The sequence below is a fragment of the Protopterus annectens genome, chromosome 7.part1 (genome assembly GCF_019279795.1).
Source record: "Protopterus annectens isolate FY-2018-M chromosome 7.part1, PAN1.0, whole genome shotgun sequence".
Classification (NCBI taxonomy): Eukaryota; Metazoa; Chordata; order Ceratodontiformes; family Protopteridae; genus Protopterus; species Protopterus annectens.
Window position 1 is genome coordinate 306171951 of NC_056740.1, and position 19342 is coordinate 306191292.

Genomic DNA, 19342 nt, shown 5'->3' on the forward strand with positions numbered 1-19342 from the left:
TTCACACCTGGTCAGTGTTTCTTTGACTTTAGGCCCAAAAAGTGACGAGCCATCGAAGGGGATGTTAATGAAGGATGATTTGAAGGGTTCCGCAAATGACCATATGCATCCAAGAATGCCGCCTAAGGGGTATTCCTGAACTCGCTGACCTACTCGCCACATCAGCTGCATATAAGCCTCACGGATGAGTTAACTAATGAGTTAAGCTAGGAAGATACTTTATCTGTCACTCCCACAGCTATAGTACCCTGGAGAGTATCTCCAAACTCCTTTAGGAGATCTCTCTGTAACCTTGTGAAATGAGTAAGGTAGTTCAGGGACAGTAGTGTATAGGTCAAGGGAGAGAAAGTACAGTTGTGTACACTTACCATAAATGTAGATGTTCCAGTGTATTTACTGCTGCAGTCATTACAATTGGGTTATCCTGCTGGCAGGCTACCCTCAGTCGGCCTGAATTCCAAAGTCTAGGTCCGGCGTCGGTTGCTGTCGCCTCTTCCTGGACGTCAGTGCGCCAGGGGTATAAAAGATGCAGCAGATGCCATTTTCTTCAGTTTTTCTTGCCCCAGATGTCAGGTGCCCCCAAAGGGGTAGGCTAAAAATATGCCAATAAAACATGCATGCACCAATATATATATATATATATATATATATATATATATATATATATATATATATATATATAGATATAGATATAGATATAGATATATATATATATATATATATATATCTTCCTCTATAAGCAAATACACCACATAAGTTGTACAGGTTAGAGAAGAGCAGATAAATTGCAGCAAAAATATGGGTGATGGTGGGTGGGTAATCTGGACTGCAACAGTGAATACACTCAAAACATCTACATTTACGGTAAGTTTACACAACTGTACTATGTTCTTCGTATTTCACTGCTTCAGTCATTACAATTGAGTTAAATCCCAAAGCTAAGGTTGGGAGACTGGAACTAAATAGCATTAGGAGCGGCTATGAGGCCCTGCAGAACTGCAGTGGCTCAGCCTGCCCTGGATTTGGAGTAGAGTGGTAAGTGATAGTGCTTTGTGAAGGTGTGCACTGAACTCCAAGTAGCAGCTTCTAAAATGTCTTTGGTTGGTACTCCCCTGAGGAAGGCTGCTGCTCTTGTGGAATGTGGTCTAATGCCCTTAGGTACTGGCTTGCCATGTTGTGAATAGCAGAAACGAATGCAGTGGCCTATCCACTTTTAAAAAGTCTGCTTTGAGATGGCCTTTCCTTGTGATCCTGCAGCATATGCCACTAGTAATTGCTCTGTCTTTTTGAAAGCTTTGGTTCTGTTCAAATAGAAGCGTAGCTGTCTGTGTATGTCCAAAGAATGCAGAATTCCCTCCCCCTTATTCTGTGTGTTTGTTATAAAGGTAGGTAGATGAATAGTTTGGTTAAGGGCCACACTGGACACTACTTTAGGCATAAATGTTGTGTTTGTCCTCAGGGAAACCCTGTCTGGATAAAAAAATGATAAAAGGTTCCACAGCCATGAGTGCCTGTAGCTCTGAAACTTGTCTTGCTGAAGTTATTGCTAGGAGCAGAGCTGTTTTCCAAGATAAAAACTTTATATCAGCTGAAGTGGCTGGCTCAAAAGGAGGCAGGGTGAGTTTTTCCAAGACATAATTGAGGTCCCATGCAGGTATTGGTGATCTCCTTGGGGACCTTACATTTTTGGCCCCTCTGAGGTACTGCCTTAATAAAGGATGAGAAAAGATTGGTGGCTCCGTATTGTAATGAGCCAAAATGGCAGAAGCATGAATTTTTATAGATGAAAAGGATAGGCCTTTGTCCAGCATCTCTGTCAAGTATTGCAAAATCTGAGGAATATTTGGTACAGCTGTGTCAATTCCTTGTGCCTGGTTCCAAGCACATAATCTCTTCCATTTTCCAGTATAGGATTTTCTAGTGCTAGGCCTCCTGGCCTCCAAAATGACATCCATCACCGCTTTGGTGAGAGGTGTGTTTTGTATGACTACATTATCCGCCATGCTGCCAGATGTAAGGTCTTGAGTTGAGTTGGCTGTGCAGGATCTGATTGTTCTGCTGGGACAGTAGAGGAGGCAATTGAGGTAAGGTCCAGGCTGGGCATTGAGACAAGTTCCTTAGGATTGGATACCAGTAGTGGCATGGCCAGTCTAGGGCAATCAGTATCATTTTTGGCTTCTCCTGTCTGACCTTTAGGAGTACCTTGGGGAGGAGAGGCAGAGGAGGAAAGGCATATACTGTTAAGTTTTCCCAGCGGAAAGACAGGGCATCCACTTTCCATGCTTGTCTGTGATAAGTCCTTGTGCAGAATCTCTTTAGTTGGTGGTTGTGAGGTGAGGCAAACGGATCCATGTCCGGGCATCCCCATTTCCTTGTTACCATGCTGAAGACTTGTGGATCCAATTTCCACTCGTGGGGATCCATGAGGTTTCTGCTTAGTTTGTCTGCCAGAGTATTTATCTTTCCTGGCAGGAATTGTGCCTGTAGATGTACTTCGTAAGTCAATGCTGTGCCCCACAAAGTCATGGCTAGTCTGCAAAGGGGGTAAGAATGAGTGCCTCCCTGCTTGTTTATATACCACATGACCGTGGTATTGTCTGTCTTTATCAGTAGTTGTCCCGAATAAAGTAGGTACTTGAAGGCTGTCAGGGCATTTTGAACAGCTAGCATCTCTTTTTGATTGATATGTAGATGCATTTGATTTGCGGACCATGTGTCTTGAATACATCTTCCTGCCATGTGTGCTCCCTAGGCATAATCCGATGCATCCATTGTTAATGTTTGTGTGGCTGGGGGTAGAGTGAATGGCTGGCCCTTGTTCTGGTGACAGGCCTTTGCCCACCATCGAAACTCTTGTTGGGAATGAGAGTAACTATTGATTCCAGACTGTGGCAATGCTGAGTCCAAACACTTTTTAGGTACCATTGAAGTTTCCTCATATGCAGTCATGCACATGGAATTAGCAGAATGCAGGATGCCATGAAGCCCAAAGCTTGCAGAATTTTTCTTGACGATAACTGGACCTTTGTTGCCAACAGTGTGAAATAGGTAGTCAGTTGTATTTAAGCTTGCACCCAGGAATATTATCAGTTGAGAAGGAACTAGTTTTGATTTCTGCTTGTTGATTGTGTACCCTAGGCATGGCAGTAATTTCTTTACAAACGCCAGATGCTGTAGTAGAATGTCCTTGCTCTCTGCTTGAATGAGGCAGTCGTCCAAGTAAGGATATATTTGTATTCCTCTTTGTCTTCAGAATGCAATTACTGGTATCAGGCACTTTGTGAAGACCCTGGGCGCAGTAGATAAGCCAAAGGGCAGTGCAGAAAATTGGTAGTGCATTGAGCCAGCTTTGAATCTGAGGTATCTTCTGCATGTTTGTCTGATTGGGACATGAAGGGTATGCCTCTTTTAGATCTAAAGTCTAAAGCCAAGGCTTCTTGCCCAACATGGGCAGAAGCTGCTGTAGAGTCAGCATTTTGAATTTTGGAATATCCAGATATGTGTTTAGAATAGATAGGTCCAGTACTGGTCTCCAGGCTTTGTCCTTTCTGGGCACCAAGGACAGTCTTGAATAGAATCACTGTCCCTGCTCTTGCTTTGGTACTTGTTGAATGGCCCTCATGTCCATGAGGGATGAGACTTTTTTTGTGCCTCTGCCCATTGATGTTTTGGCAGGTCTGGCCAACCGTTTGCCCTTGGCAGGGTATGGAAGTGAAACTTGTAGCCTTATGACACTATGTTTAAGACCCATTTGTCCTGGGTTATTATGTGCCAATTTTGAGAAAAAAGTGCTAGTTTTCCCTTAAGGTGCTGCCAGAAGATAAGTGTTTGGCGCAGGCAGGGGGAAGTCATTGGGACGGTTTCCTGTAAGGCTGTGATTTGTCTTCTCCAGTTTTGGAGGTAGAAGCACCCCATTGTTTAGACCTGTATGAATCTTGGGGCTGGGATCGGCCTCTAAGGCGTCTGTATCTGCCCCTTTGTGGCCTGTCTGACACTGGAAAGGACCAATTCTTTGTAGGCCACTGCCTGCTAAATCTAGGTGGCTGTACCTGTAAGAAATCCTTGACTGTTTGCATAGGTTTAGCTTTGTCCTCCATTTTCTTTAACACCTCCTCTGCTTTAACACCAAACAAAGCATCATGCTGTAATGGAGCATCTAATAATTTTGCTTTAACATGATCAGGTAGATTTTATTCCTTTAACCAAGCATGCCTCCTAATGACAGAACCCGTAACTGCGGCCCTGCAGGAGGCCTCCAGGGAATCAAAACCACATTGCAAAGTATGCTTTCCAACTTGTTCAGCTGCATGCAATAAATCTTGCATTTCTTTGTTTTCTGCATATTCAGAATTTATCAACATTTTCTGTTTAAGCAGTGACATAATGTATTGCTGATATTTGAGCATATGAAACTGACAATTTAAAGCCCTTATAGCCAAGGTAGCAGAAGTGTAAATCTTTTTTCCCCATCTGTCTAGTGACCTAGAATCCCTGTCCAAGTGAGTAGGGTTTTTTGCAGTGGAAGCCTTGACCCCTTTGGGACCCCGAGAGATACTTTCTGGGTCAGCAGCAGAGTTTTTGAAAAGGAATTTATGGGAGTCAGGAACCCTGTAGTACCTGTCCGGCTTAACAGGAGCTGGAGGTAAGGAGTCAGGGGTTAAACTGGACTCTGAAAATACATCATCCACAATGTCTAACACAGGTGGGATAGCTAGGGGGCCTGTGTTGTGGTAGTAAAAGGAAGTCTCTGAGCCTTTTCTTAGATTCTGAAAAATCTTGGCTCTCCCAGTGGAAATGCTCCCTCATGGTATGTAAAGTTTCCCCAAAAGAATAATCCTCAGGAGGAGAGACTGAAGGGACAGATTCCTCAGCATCAGAATCCTTCATAGGGAGGAAGAGAGTATTCCTGATCAGAAGAGGAATCAGATGAAATGGAAACCTGATCTGAAGAGTCATGCTCTGTCTCTTGCCTAGGCCTCTTATCAGGAGGGGGATGGGAACCCCTGATCAAAGTAATTAGGTCTTCGGCCATTTTGAGCATCTGTTTTTTAGGCATGGAGGCCTGTCCATGAGGCTGTTGCACTTGTTTCTTTGTCTTTAAAGGTGCTTTAGTCTTTGCCTTTGAAGCTGGAGTCGTTTTAACATATAATTGAGAAGGTCTGAAAACACCCTCAGAAGCCGATGCCTGCTCAGTGGCTCTGGACCCATCTGAGGGAATAGTTTCCGAAGGTCCAATACCTTGAGCTTCCAGCGGCCTGGTTGACTACACGTGGGTGTCAGTAGCGGCTTGCGAGTCTAAAGGAGCGGTCGTCGGGGGCTGCGAAGGCGCCTCACTGAGAACCGGCGACTGGCTTAGAAGAAGACTCGTCGTCGGTTTTGGACCTCGGATGCCTGTCCTTTTCTTTGCGTTTCTTGTGAATTCCGGTAGTCGGATGGCTATCCGATGACATTGCATAGTTAAACCTTCTGCCAAAATAGTGAAATGCAAAATCGTACCGACGCTTAATAGTGCGTTGGTTAAATCTAGCACAAAATAGACAACTGGCAATGTCGTGGTCAGGGCCTAGGCAAGGAATACAGTAAGAATGAAAGTCCTTATGAGGTATTTGCTTTCCACAAGAAATACAATTATTAACTTTTTCTGACATCGGTCTGGAGCAAGAAAAAAGTTTCCCCAACGGGGTACTTAGCTTTTAGTGAATACTTTGGATCTGAAATTCGAACACGAAAATCTCAGGAGTCGGCCGACCGGCACTTGCAAACTGCTTTTGCTTCGGGCACCGTGCTGCAAGAAAGACTGAAGAAAATGGCGTCGGCTGCATCTTTTATACCCCTGGCACACTGACATCAGGGAAGAGGCGACAGCAACCAACGCCGGACCTAGACTTTGGAATTCAGGCCGACTGAGGGTAGCCTGCCAGCAGGATAACCCAATTGTAATGACTGCAACAGAGAAACACGAAGAACATCATGTGGTTTCCGTATCTATCCATCATGCGTGACTCCTTGTTCGGGGGATGAACAGATGTGGATGCTTCTGACAGCTCCTTTTTGGTGGCTGCTGCCGCTACCTCCATAGCATCTACGGGGACACCTTTAGTGAGAAAATATTTGTCTTCTGGGGCCGTTATGAATTTATTCAGCCTCTTAGGGATGGGTTCCACTGTGTCTGGAGACTCCCACGCCTTCCGATAAACTAATTCCATGAGTTCATCGACAGGCGGAGACACCCAAGTGGTAGAAAGTTCAGAACCAAAAGTCTTCATGTACACGGACTCCTCGTCCGAAGGGTTGATGGCCTTCAAGCCACCTCTCTGCTCAAGGACTTCCAAGATGTCTGCAAATGATACACCTTTAGAGGGCGACTGTAGGGACCCTTCTGATTCATCGAGGTCCGTATCTGATGTAAGTGACTCTTCCTGGGAGTCCAGATGTTTCCTCTTACATAGTTTCGTTGCCCGTGGGGACAGAGCTCTCCTTATAGCTGCAAAAGCCCCCCTCCCATGGCCTGAGGAAGACTCCAGCTCAGAGGAACCAGAAGATCTCCCCAGCACCACAGGGGAAGGCTCAGAGACAGGGGTAGGAGCCGAGCTCATCAGAGTCGAAGCCCTGAGAGGTAAGGTCGGAACCAATAAAAACTCAGTTCGACTGTCCCCCCCCCCCCCCCCAGAATCGACCGGAGGGTGTCAGCTCCTAGACACCTCAGATGGCACCGAGGTAGTCAGAGCAGTCGGAACCGAAGATGCCGATGTTGGTCTCGGCCCCGAAGGGTCCATTTCTATCAGTTCCATGCATTCTGACACAGAGGCCCCAGTATGGGTCGGAGGAAGATTTGAGAAAGAAGGGGCTGGCCTAGTTGGATCCAAAGCAGAGTGGGTCGGTTCCTGACAAATTTTTGCTAGCGCTGGTGTCCTCAATAGTTTCTGCACCAGACGGTTCCTATCATAGTCCAAAAGACTTCTGGAAGAACGAGGGGATGCAGCTGGTGATGCCAAAGATTGAAGTATGGGAGACCTAAGTGTAGGAGAAATAGTCTCCAAGGCAGGTGAGCGGCTCCTAGCTTGCAACACCTGAAACAGGTGGAGCCGAGGTAGACGGTTCAGTAAGTGTAAGTTTAGTTGGCTCCGAAACTTTTGGAACCTTTTCTGATGGTTCCGAACCATCAAAGGATGCAGATGATGGTCTTTTAGAGCCTTTGTCCAATTTATGAGAAGGAGACACACACTTTGTTGATGTACTTTGACCCTGTTCTACTGCTTCAGTAAAGGAAGACATAAGAAGGCCCTTAAGGATCTCAAACTGAAGGAATGACAATTTGAGCAGGATTCCTGCAAATGCAGGGCTCCCAAACAGTAAACACAGTCAGTGTGACCGTCTTTAATGGATATTTTCTGTGAACACTTGGGGCATCTCTTAAACCTAGGTACTTTAGTTTCCTTAGGTTGCTTACTAGCCACTGTATCAGATTCAAACACACTAACAGGGAAAAACAAGCCCTCTAACTTAAATGTGTATAGCTCTAATAAAAAAAATGATAAAATAACGACACACACACACACACACACACACACACACACACACAGGCACTCTGTTCTGAAAAGAACAGTAATCTAATCCAAGATAGTAGTTTAACAACACTATCAGCTATAGCCCTCTAACTAACACAGGTTACAGTATATAAATGTACATACACACAAGCCTTAAAACACGGCAGATAAGAATTTGAAACCTTATACCTAAACATTTTAAAGTATCTAATAAGCAAAAAAACACGCTATATGTTTAAATATATATATGAGGAAAAGCATACTCTAACGGGATAGGGACTCTGAGGCCTAACACACTTGGCCAACAAGAAAAACACCACCTCTATATATATATATATATATATCTATATATATCTTGAAGAAAGAACTTGTTAAAGGCATGCTACAGAGAAGGGAGAAGTTAGATGAAAAATAATTAGACTAGCCAGAGCTAGAATCCAACGACTCGATCCATTTCAGCGGCAAATGAGATCTGGAGAATTCCCTGTAGCATCATGGCCACAAGCTAGTTGAAGACCTCGAGGTTTAGTAAGTGCTCGAGTCGGAACCGAGGATTGGTTCTGAACCCATCAGTACACAATGAAGGAGAAATTGGACAACTTCACATCATAATTTCTAAAGTATCTTAACAAAAAATACCCACAGGTAACACTTGACCCTATAATCAAAACAGACACACACACACACACACACACACACACACACACACACACACACACACACACACACACACACACACACACACACACACACACACAGTATCATTACCAAGATAGTTATCACTTACTTTATCATATCTCTCAACTTACGCACCTCTTTATGTTCATTGAACCACAGCCAAAAATGCAATAATCCCAAAAACTGAGTATGCATTATCCCATATTGCTCTTCACTCTTCTCATAACACACAAAAATTCAAACAGTTGAAAATAAATTATTATTCACTCTTCTTGCAGACCTGAATTGTCCTCACTGCATCCTGTTAGAAAAGGTAAACTGGCTCCCTATAACTTACAGAGCCACGGATCTAGTGAATACCACGATTTACAAAATTGTAACATTTGGCTATTGCTCCTCCCTTAAAAGAACACTTAAAATAAGAGATCAAAGCTACTCTCCAATGAACAGCCAGGAAGAGACTCTCACATTTGTGTGACCTAGACTTAAACTGGCCACTGGCGAAACAGCCTTCTCCAGAACAGGACCGGCCGCATGGATCCAACTTCATAGAGAAAACAGAAACTATATAACATTGGAGACTTTCAAAAAATCATAAACAATAGCTGCAAAATGAGTCTAAATGCATCTGCTTTCTTGACACTGGATAGTACTCAACTTTTTCAAGATATACAAAATTATAATTTCTACTTTTTGTACATATTGTATATGCTACATCTAATGTTAGTAAAACATTTAAAATCTACTGCTTGTATATTATGATTGCTCTTATAGTCATGTTAACCCATATTTCCTACAAATATACAATACCCATAATAAACCATGGTGTGAATGAGTTGAATTGTATGTGTAACTTACTACTACTACTGTAACCACTTCTATACTCTGTACCAGGATTGTAACTGAAAACAGTCAGAAGACCAGCTCACTCACACGGCTATCAAACTGTAAATGAATAAATACATAAATAAATAGATGTGATAGAACAATCAGATCTACATTCAGCTGAGTTAAAAATAATACTCCTCCTAGTGTCCAGCCATCAAAAGACCATTTATGAACTGCAGTTCTGCAGACCCCTGCACACACTCCATTACATCTTATGTACTGCAGTTCTGCAGACCCCTGCACACACTCCATTACACCTTGAGGGTGGGGCATGCAATGGTAATTAGTGCTGAAAAGTCCATCACTTCCACAATGTCAGCAGGATGTCCCACCCACCCACAGGCAGCACTATGTGATTGTTTTCTCAGTCTCCACCAGGAAGTGAAGAATGCTAGTTTGCCTAGATTGTGCATGCTTTCTCACACATGTGCTGTCAAGCACCCAGACCACTATACAAACTTGGATCACCTGGGCCGTAGTCAGGAATTTATCCTTTTATGCTACCAGTGCAGACTAATCCTGGATAGAGTTTTTTTTAATCACAAATGCATAGACTAGCAGGCTTGAAAGCTCAAACAGAAGGATCCCTGACTGTACCCCAGAAACCTGAGTAAGCAGTCCATGTAAAGAGAGATGCCCACAGAGAGGGGTTGGGTCAGCATCCAAAACCTTTTTGCCCATCTAGGACAGTGAGATAGCTGTTATTAAACAATATGCAAACCTGTCCATCCTGATTGCAGCACATTTTACTATGCAATTCAGCTTACCTGCTTATGGGCTAATACAAAAACAGGAAGTTTGGAGTGTTCCTGAATCAAGTCATGCAGGCATGTTCTGGCAAGCTTGAAATTCTGATGATCAGCTGCATCCACTACATAAACCAACAGTATCGCTTGAGGCAAGTACTTTTTCCAGTGGACACGAAGATTCTCACTGCCACCAACTAAAAAGGACAGATAATACAAATACATCACCACTACTAAAAACAAAAAAATCTATTAGGAATCGAAAAGGTGCCACACTGTATAACAGCAGCAATATGAAACAATATGCTTATACGCTAATTTCTGAATTACCAGCTCCGAACACTGTTTTAAAAGCATCTCCTCTGGAAAGCAGGAGACATCCCAAATTAAAACTTCACAACATGAAATTTGAAAAGCCCAGCATAAATGTTTTACACTGTAAAATACTGTATTATTCACACAGGATACAGACACCATGGTAATAATTAAATAACTTTCTGCTGACTACCTTTTACCTAACTGAATTTCTGCAAGCAGGCTATTCTTGAAACAAAGATATGGGATGACTGACACTAATATTACAACTTGGATAATATCATTCAATGTCTTCCTTATACAATTCTTATTTTCAGCTCCCATGTTTCAGCTTCTGTACCTCATATTTCATTGTGTTCAATGAATATCAGGTAACTTTACTTAAAGAGATTGTACAGCAATTCATGCAGTTCCTTCAGAAAAAAGATAGCATGGCAAAGATCTTTCAGTTCTGAGAATCTGAATATAATTTTCACTCAATACTCTGCATTATATGGGCTAAAAAGGAGTCTTATGGCAACTTAGGATATGTGGGAGCGGGTCTATGACAGCAGATCGAAAGGTAATTTCCGCGAACAGCATATAGATTGAAAATGCCATTAATTGAAATCGGTTTTGTGGGGGGCTGTGCCCCCCACTAAATATATATTCCAACTCCGAGATCGCACTACAGTGAGGAAAGAAAATGGAAGCTGTTTTACAGATACAGATAAAAAGATACAACCAGTGAAATATTTTTAGTCCCTTTAGTTCTATACACAGGTCAGGCATTTTTCTGTCAAGTAGAGGAGAAAGTGTGGATAGCAATTATTAAGGAGTTGAAGGACTTTACCTGGGAGGGGAAAACGGCAAGAGTCAACTGGGATAAGTTGGACCTTCCAATAGATGGAGATGGTTTGGGATTACTTGATTTGAAGGGGTATTTCACAGCTACACAGTTACGACTGCTACACATAGAACAAACAGAAATCTATAATTCAAAGTGGAAAGGGATGATGATGAAACAGGGGGAAGCTTAAGAAATAAGGACAAACTGGGATTTTGGAGGCAGATTCTTAAGGAGAATAACAAAAACTATACAGAATATTATATTCATAAAGTAGCAGAAAGTCAACATGGGAATGGAGAAAGACGATTCTGATGATAGGGATGACTGTAATCAGTGGTACAGAGAATAGGCAAGAAGGGGTTTGAATTTATTGGAGAAAACTGGCAAAGAAACCAAAACATTGGGAGTAAATAATTAGAGGGGGAAAGGTAATAGAACAGAAACATGCCAAGAGTACATTTGCTCTGCAGGCTACAGACTGCCCTCAACATCAAGAAGTTCAGACAAAGAGAAAGGAATAGGGGGATCCTAAAGAAAGAGTCTTTAGTAGACTCTAGAACAAAAGCTGCTGCTAAAAAGTGATAATTAATGGGGAATATAAAATATACTGCAAAACTATAGGAATCAGAGGAAGTTATAAAGAAACTGGATAAGCAATTCACAAAGAAACAATGGGAGAATATACGTATGGCTCCCAAATATGCAACAAAGTCTAGAAGTTTAGGATTTTTGCTTGAAACTGTTTGCATAGGTATTTTTGTAACCCAAGTAGACTCCAAAGAATTTTCACTCAGGCCAAATGCAAATGTTGGAGGTGTGATGGAGAAGAAAGAATTACATAGGAACATATTTTTTGGGAGTGTAATGAGGGGGCAGACTTTAAAAAATCCTTGCAGACTACTCTGTCACAAATACTAGGTAATCAAATTGGTGTAACTAAGAAAATTATTTTTTTGAGCTATGATACAGACTCGGAATTGCTTACACATAGTAAAGCCTTGCTGAGTTTAATTCTGATGGCTGCCAAAACAGCAAGTACTAGAAAATGGAAATCAAAGTCTAAACCAACTGCACTAGAAGTACTGAACATAGTAACAGAGAGAAAATAACTGGAATTGGGATCTTTAGAAAAGGGTATGAGCAAATTCTGTTCCAACTATTTAAACTGACTGAACAAGAGCAAAGAACTGAAGAATGTGCATCAGTACAGCTTGTTATCTGTGGAGTAATTATGACATATAATTTTAAGCATCCTCCAAAAGGGCCTCATAGGAACAGACAACTGGTGCCACAGCCATGGCCTCAAGCTAAATGCCAAAAAGTGTATAGTCATCCCCTTTGGCAAAAACAAAGTGCCCACAAATTACCACATAGGTGGTAATCCATTAAGTACAGAAGAGGTAATTAGGGACCTGGGGACCCAAGTTGATAGCAATCTCTCATTTGACAACCACGTGGCCAAAGTGGTTAGAAAAACATTTTATATAGCCCACCTAATCATGAAGGGATTCACATCTAGATCAGGGGAGGTCATCGTGCCTCTTTACTCATCCCTCATCAGGCCCATAATTGAGTACAATGCCCCTTTTGGGATGTACCTTACCTTACACCTGCAGCAACTGGAAAGACCCCAAAAGTACCTCACCAAGAGGATCAAAGGGCTCAAACAGATGCCATATGCTGCCCGGTTAAAGAAACTCCAGCTCTACTCAGTGGCATACCGCCTGTTCAGAGGCAATCTGTGCCTGACGTATAAAGCCATGACCAACCTGGAATTAATGGACATGCTGCACCTCAGAAAATCCAAATCGCATCGAGCTACGCGCTCGAGAGACTTGAACCTCAGCACTGAAATAAATAGGACATGCTGGAGGGACAGATTCATAACCCAAAGGCTCCCTTCACTCTGGAATAAAATCCCAGTCCAGGTTAGGCAGAGTCCCTCATTGACTCTCTTCAAGAGGAATCTTGATGAGTGGATAGGAGATCATAGGTTTACCCCAGGTATCACTTCTGTGTCACTGTTAGACAGAGGCACAGTATACTAACCTCGAAAAAGGGCATAGCAAAATAAATTTAAAATGGGTGGCGAAAGCCAAACACATTCTGGCTAGGCTTATAAATGCCCTAGGGCAGATAGCCTAGTATGAACCTATGAACACTGCTATATGCAGCACTAAGGATTATTTACCTTTTTAGTTGATTATAATAAACAAACAAGCTCACCACTATCCCTTGAGCTTTGACAGACTCCACATACAAACAAAAACATACTCACCATTACCCCTTGAGTTTTGACAGACTCCTTGCTGGTTATATAAAGTACAGTTGTGTACACGTACCATAAATGTAGATGTTCGAGTGTATTCAGTTGCAGTCATCACACTTGGGTTATCTGCCTGCAGGTAGCCCTCAGTTGGCCCGAATACCACAGTCTTGGGATTTATGCGTTGGATTTTGCCTCTTCCATGACGTCAGGGTTATAAAACATGCAGCCGATGCCATTACATCAGTTTTTCTTGCCCCAGATGTCAGGAGCCCCCAAAATAGGAAGCAATTACATGGTGTGGAACACCTCCAGTAAAAAGTAAATACCATAGCCATAAGATATGGCCAAAAAGAGGATAGGTAGAAAGTCTAGAAAAGTCAGGGGGCTGGAGGGAGGGTAACCAGGACTGCAACAGTGAGTACACTCAAACATCTACATTTATGGTAAGTGTACACAACTGTACTATGTTCTTCGTGTTTCACTGTTGCAGTCATCACACTTGGGTTGATTCCCAAATCTGAGTAAGGGTGGAGGCAGTCAAGAAGTATTAGGGCTGACTAGCAGGTCTTGTAAGACTGAGGTGGCAAATCCAGTTCTGGATTTAGAAAGGACAGGTAAGTGGCAATGTTTGGTGAAGGTGTGTACATAACTCCAGGTTGCAGCTTCCAGGATGCCCCTGGTAGGGACTCCCCTGAGAAATGCTGTAGAAGTTGAGGTAACCCTGCTGGAATGAGTTCTGATCTCCTGTGGGGTAGGGTTTTCCATGGTGCTAGTAGCAGAAATGGATGCAGTGTGCTATCCATTTGGAAATGGTTTGCTTTGTAATGGCCTTGCCCTCTGCCCCTGTAAGAAAGCTGACTAGCAGCTGGTCAGATTTTCTGAAATGCTTAGTCCTGTCAAGGTAGAATCTGAGCTGCCTGTGCACATCCAAGGAGTGCAGGATCCTCCTCCCTTTATTCTGGGGGTCAGGGAAAAAGGTTGGTAAATGGATGGATTTGTTTAAGGCCACACTTGATGCCACCTTGGGCATAATTGATGGGTTAGCCCTGATGGAGAGAATGTCAGCCTGGAAAATAATGAAGGGTTCCACAGCCATTAGGGCCTGTAACTCGGATACTTTTCTTGCTGAATTGATGGCTAGAAGTAAGGCTGTTTTCCAAGAGAAGAATTTTAACTCTGCTTTAGCAGCAGGTTCAAAAGGGGGAAGTGTGAGCTTCTCTAGTACAAAGAAAAGGTCCCAGGCAGGGGTGGGAGCTTTCCTAGGGGGTCTTAAATTGTTAGCTCCTCTCAGGAACTGTTTGATCAGAGGGAGAGAAAAGAGAGGTGGCTCCGTATTGTAATGAGCCGAGATGGCAGAGGCATGAATCTTAATTGATGCGCAGGCAAGGCCTTTGTGGAGCAGCTCTGCTAGGTAATCTAGAATTTGAGATAAGGAGGGCATGGCTGTACCCTTTCCTAGAGACTGGCTCCAAGAACATATCTTTTCCACTTTTCTGAATAGGATTTCCTAGTACTAGGCCTTCTGGCCTCAAGGATAACGTCCAGCACCTGTTAGCTGAGGATTGTTGGTGTTGTGTCCAGGGAAGAAGCCAGGGTGCAAGGTTCAGTGTTTGCAGCTGAAGATGCAAAATTTGTCGCTCCTGCTGGGACAGCAGGAGGGGGGTCTGATGTAGGCGCCAGGGTAGCACTGCTGTCAGACTGCGTAGGAATGGGTACCAGTGCTGGCGTGACCAGTCTGGTGCAATAAGGATTGTCCTTGGTCTGTCCTGCTTGATCTTGAGTAGTACTTTTGAGAGGAGGGGGAAAGGCATAAATTGATAGACTTTCCCATGTAAAGGATAAGACATCCTCACCATACTTGGCTCTGGGGATTTCTGGTGCAACGTTTGCTCAATTGATGGTTTTGGGAGAAGGCAAAGAGGTCCGCCTCTGGTGTCCCCCATCTGTTGCTTAGGAGTTTGAATGAGTTTGGTTCCAGTTTCCACTCGTGTGGGTCCAGTAGCTTTCTGCTTAAGTCGTCTGCCAGTGTATTTTGTTTGCCTGGCAGGAATTGAGCTTGCAGGTGCACTTGGTTGCTCAAGGCTGTGTTCCAAAGGGCCATAGCTAACCCAAAGGGTGGGTAGGAATGAGTTCTCCCCAGCTTGTTTATGTACCACATAACTGTGGTGTTGTCTTGTCTTTATCAAGAGTTGTCCTGGAAGGAAAAGGTATTTGAAGGCTGACTGAGCATTCTGTACAGCTAACATTTCTTATTTGATTGATATGCAGATGAATTTGTCTGGGCTCCATTTGGCTTGAATGCATTTGCCTGCCATGTGAGCCCCCCATGCATAGTCTGATGCACCTGTTGACAGGGTTTGGGCGGCAAAGGGTTGAGAAAAAGGAAGTCCCTAGTTGTGGTTGCAAGCCTCTGCCCACCAAAGGAGCTCTGTCCTTAGAAAAAGAATGATAGTAATCAGTGTTTCCAAGTCCTGAGAAAGTTGACACCAGAAACTTTTTAAGTGCCATTAAAGTTTCTTTATATGCAGTCTTGCATATGGAATTAGTAGAATGCATGAGGCCATGAACCCTAGGGCTTGCAGTACTTTTCTTGCAGACAGTTGAGTCTTGGAGGCCATTAATTTGAAGTAGTTTGTCAAATTAACCTGCTTTTCTGGAGTCAGGAATGTCATCAGGGAAGTTGTGTGCAAGCTTGCTCCCAGGAATACAATCTTTTGGCTGGGCACCAGATGTGATTTCTTTTCGTTGATGGTGTACCCCAGAGAACTTAAAAGTCTATTTACGAATGCCAGGTGCTGAAGTAGCTATTCCTGACTATTCGCTTGAATCAGGCCATTGTCCAAGTAAGGGTAAATCTAAATATTTCTCCGCCTGCGGTATGTAACGGCTGGAGCCAGGCACTTTGTGAATACCCTGGGCGCAGTAGATAAGCCAAAGGGAAGTGCAGAAAACTGATGGTGCAGAGAGCCTGCCCTGAAGCGTAGATGTTTCCTGCAAGATTCCCTTGTGGGGATGTGCAGATAAGCTTCTTTTAAGTCTGGGGTGTCTAGCCAGGAGTCCTTGGCTAGCATAGGAAGCAGCTGTTGTAGTGTAAGCCTTTTGAATTTTGGGACCAGCAGGGAGGTGTTGAGAATGGACAGATCCAAGATAAGGTGCCATGAACTCTCTTTTCTGGGCACCCGGAACAGTCTGGAATAGAAACCCTGCCCCCATTTCTCTATTGTAACAGGTTGAATAACCCTGATACTGAGAAGAGAAAGTACTTGCTTTTGAGCCTTTGCCCACTAGTTTGGGGGAAGGTCTGGCATCCCGCTTGGGGTTGGCAGTGAGTGGAAGTAGAATCTGTATCTCTGGGATACAATGCTTAGGACCCATTGGTCCTGGGTAATGGACATCCCATTTTTTTTTTTAGCATGCAGGACGAATTTTCCTCCTAGGAGTGCAAGTACTTGGGCATAGCTGAGAAGAAGGATAGACAAGTCATTGTTAACTTTTTCCATAAGGGTGTGGCTTACCACTCCTGGTTTTAGAGGTGGGAGCACTCCATTGCTTAAATCTCTGCATATCTTGAGACTGTAATCTTGGTGGTCTGTTGCCCCTGGGTTTGTACCGAGAAGGGTTGGGAGGAACTGGAAAGGACCAGTTTTTAGAAGGCCAATGCAAACTGAATCTAGGTGGTTGTACCTGTAATAAATCTGTAACAGTTTGCATAGATTTAGCTTTTTCCTCCATCTTTTTAAGAACTTCTTCTGCTTTTGTGCCAAACAAGCGTTCCTGGTTCAATGGAGCATCTAGCAATTTTGCTTTGACATGGTCTGGCAGGATTTGTTCCTTCAGCCAAGCATGCCTTCTCAGTACAGACCCAGTGACAGCAGCCCTGCAAGATGCTTCTAAGGCATCAAAACCACCCTGCAAAGTATGTTTACTAACTTGGTTTGTAGAATGCATTAACTCTTGTAACTCTTTATTCTCTGCACAATCTGAAAGCAACAACATTTTCTGTAATTAGTTCTATGATATGCTGCTGATACTTCAACATGTGAAAGTGGCAATTTAAAGCCCTTATGGCAAGAGTTGCAGAGGTGTATACCTTCTTACCCCAATCTGTCTAAAGCTCTAGAACCCCTGTCCGAAGGGGTAGGGTTTTTGGCTGTAGTGACCTTAATACCTTTATGTCCCTGGGAAATGGTCTCTGGATCCGCAGTGGGATTCTTAAAGAGAAATTTGTGATAGTCAGGTACTCTGTAGTACCGGTCAGGCTTTCTAGGAGCTGCTGGTAATGAATCAGGAGTAAGACTGGACTCCATGAAGACATAATCTACAATATCAAGGACAGGGGGTATAGCTAGAGGCCTGTACGGAGGCAAGTCTAAAAATTCTCCGAGTCTCTTTTTGGACTGTGGGTAGTCCTGGCATTCCCAGCGGAAATGCTCCTGTAAGGAATGCAAGGTTTTACCAAAAGAAAAGTCCTCTGGAGGGAAGGCAGAGGGAATGGAATCCTCTGCATCTGAATCCTCATAGATAGATAAGGCAATGTCCTGGTAATCAGACGGATCAGTCATCGGACTTATGGTCTGTAGAATCAGAAGGAAAATCAATCCTTTGTCTTATAGAGGGGGAAGGCTGGCTTCCTCTAATTAAAGTTATAAGGTCTTCAGCCATTCTATGCATTTGTTTCCATGGCATGGGAGCTTGAGCATGCTCTTTGTTCATCAGTCTTTTAGGCGTAGTGCGAAGTCTGGGCCTGAGAAAGTCGGTAGTTTTAGTCAAACACGAAGATGTGGGTTTAATACAAACATCGAAAGGTTGGAATACACCCTCAGAAGCCAGTGCCTGCACAGCGGCTCTGAACCCATCCAAGGTAGAGACATCCGCAGGTTCCAAAGTCGAAGAAGCAACTCGTGTCATACTGGACTCTGAATGGGTTTCAGCAGAGGCCTGCGAATCTGTAGAAGCGGTTATCAGGGGCTGCGAAGGCACCTCACTGAGTACCGGCCTATGCGTCTGACCCTGCCTTTATCCTTACTTTTTTTCAAAGATCGGTAGCTGGATGGCTTATCGAAGCCATTTCGGAATACGGAGAAAGAGAGCAAAAGAATTTAGCGACAAAAATAGCCCAAGGACGAATAGTTCGGGCGTTGAACAAGGCACAAAACTGACAGTGACGAACGTCATGGTCTGGGCCTAAACAGGTGACACAGTAAAGTGAAAATCTCTGTGAGATATTTGCTTTCCACAGGCAAGACAATTATTAACTTTTTCTGACATCGGTTAGAGCAAGAAAAAAGATCCCCAACGGGGTACTTATCTTTTAGAAGGCTTCAGGTCTGAAACTCGAAAAATGAAAATTTTAGGAGGCGGACGACTGGCACTTGTGAACTGCTTCTGCTTCAGACATTGCATGGCAAGAAAAGCTGATGTAATGGTCTTGGCTGCATGTTTTATACCCCTGACGTCCTGACGTCATGGAAGAGGCGACGTCACCCGACTCAGAAATCCCAAGACTCTGGTATTCGGGCTGACTGTGGGCAGATAACCCAAGTGTGATGACTGCAACAGTGAAACACTAAGAACATCTAGGTTAGATGTGTCCACCCTGCGGCCCGCGGGCCGCATGCGGCCCTCAGAGCTCTTCCATGCGGCCCTCAACCTCTAACTGCAACATCGATGTACGCATGCCGCAAAATTTTGTTTTGTGTTTTTCACTCCCGTGACCTGTAATGCTAATGTCAGTGTGCACATGCGCCAAAGCACCCTTCTAGTTTTGTTTTTGAGCCAAAAAAGGGTCAGTGTTTTTACTCCATTATTTTGCGCCGAACAATCAGTGTGTGTATTCTTGCTGAAGAGGGACTCATGTATGGATTTGCCATTGTTGCCTTTGAAAGGGACAGCAATTTCCTGTGTTAATAGGTAAGTATGGAGTGAGTGAGTGCATGCATGAAAGCAGAATTGTGTGCGTGAAAGTAGAAGAAGAGTGTGTGTGTGTGTGTGTGTGTGTGTGTGTGTGTGTGTGTGTGTGTGTGTGTGCATATGTGTGCATGACAGAGAGAGAGAGAGAGACGCATGCACA

General features: G+C 43.6%; 1 protein-coding gene across 1 annotated transcript in view; it reads right to left on the minus strand.

The window, feature by feature from the left end:
- The window catches only part of LOC122807743 (ADP-ribosylation factor-like protein 9), a 422334-nt gene that overhangs the window by 179568 nt on the left and 223424 nt on the right, over positions 1-19342 (minus strand). The window contains exon 3 of the mRNA XM_044078731.1: positions 9881-10056. Within this exon, the coding sequence (XP_043934666.1) occupies positions 9881-10056 (176 nt within the window). The remainder of the gene's footprint in view (positions 1-9880; positions 10057-19342) is intronic.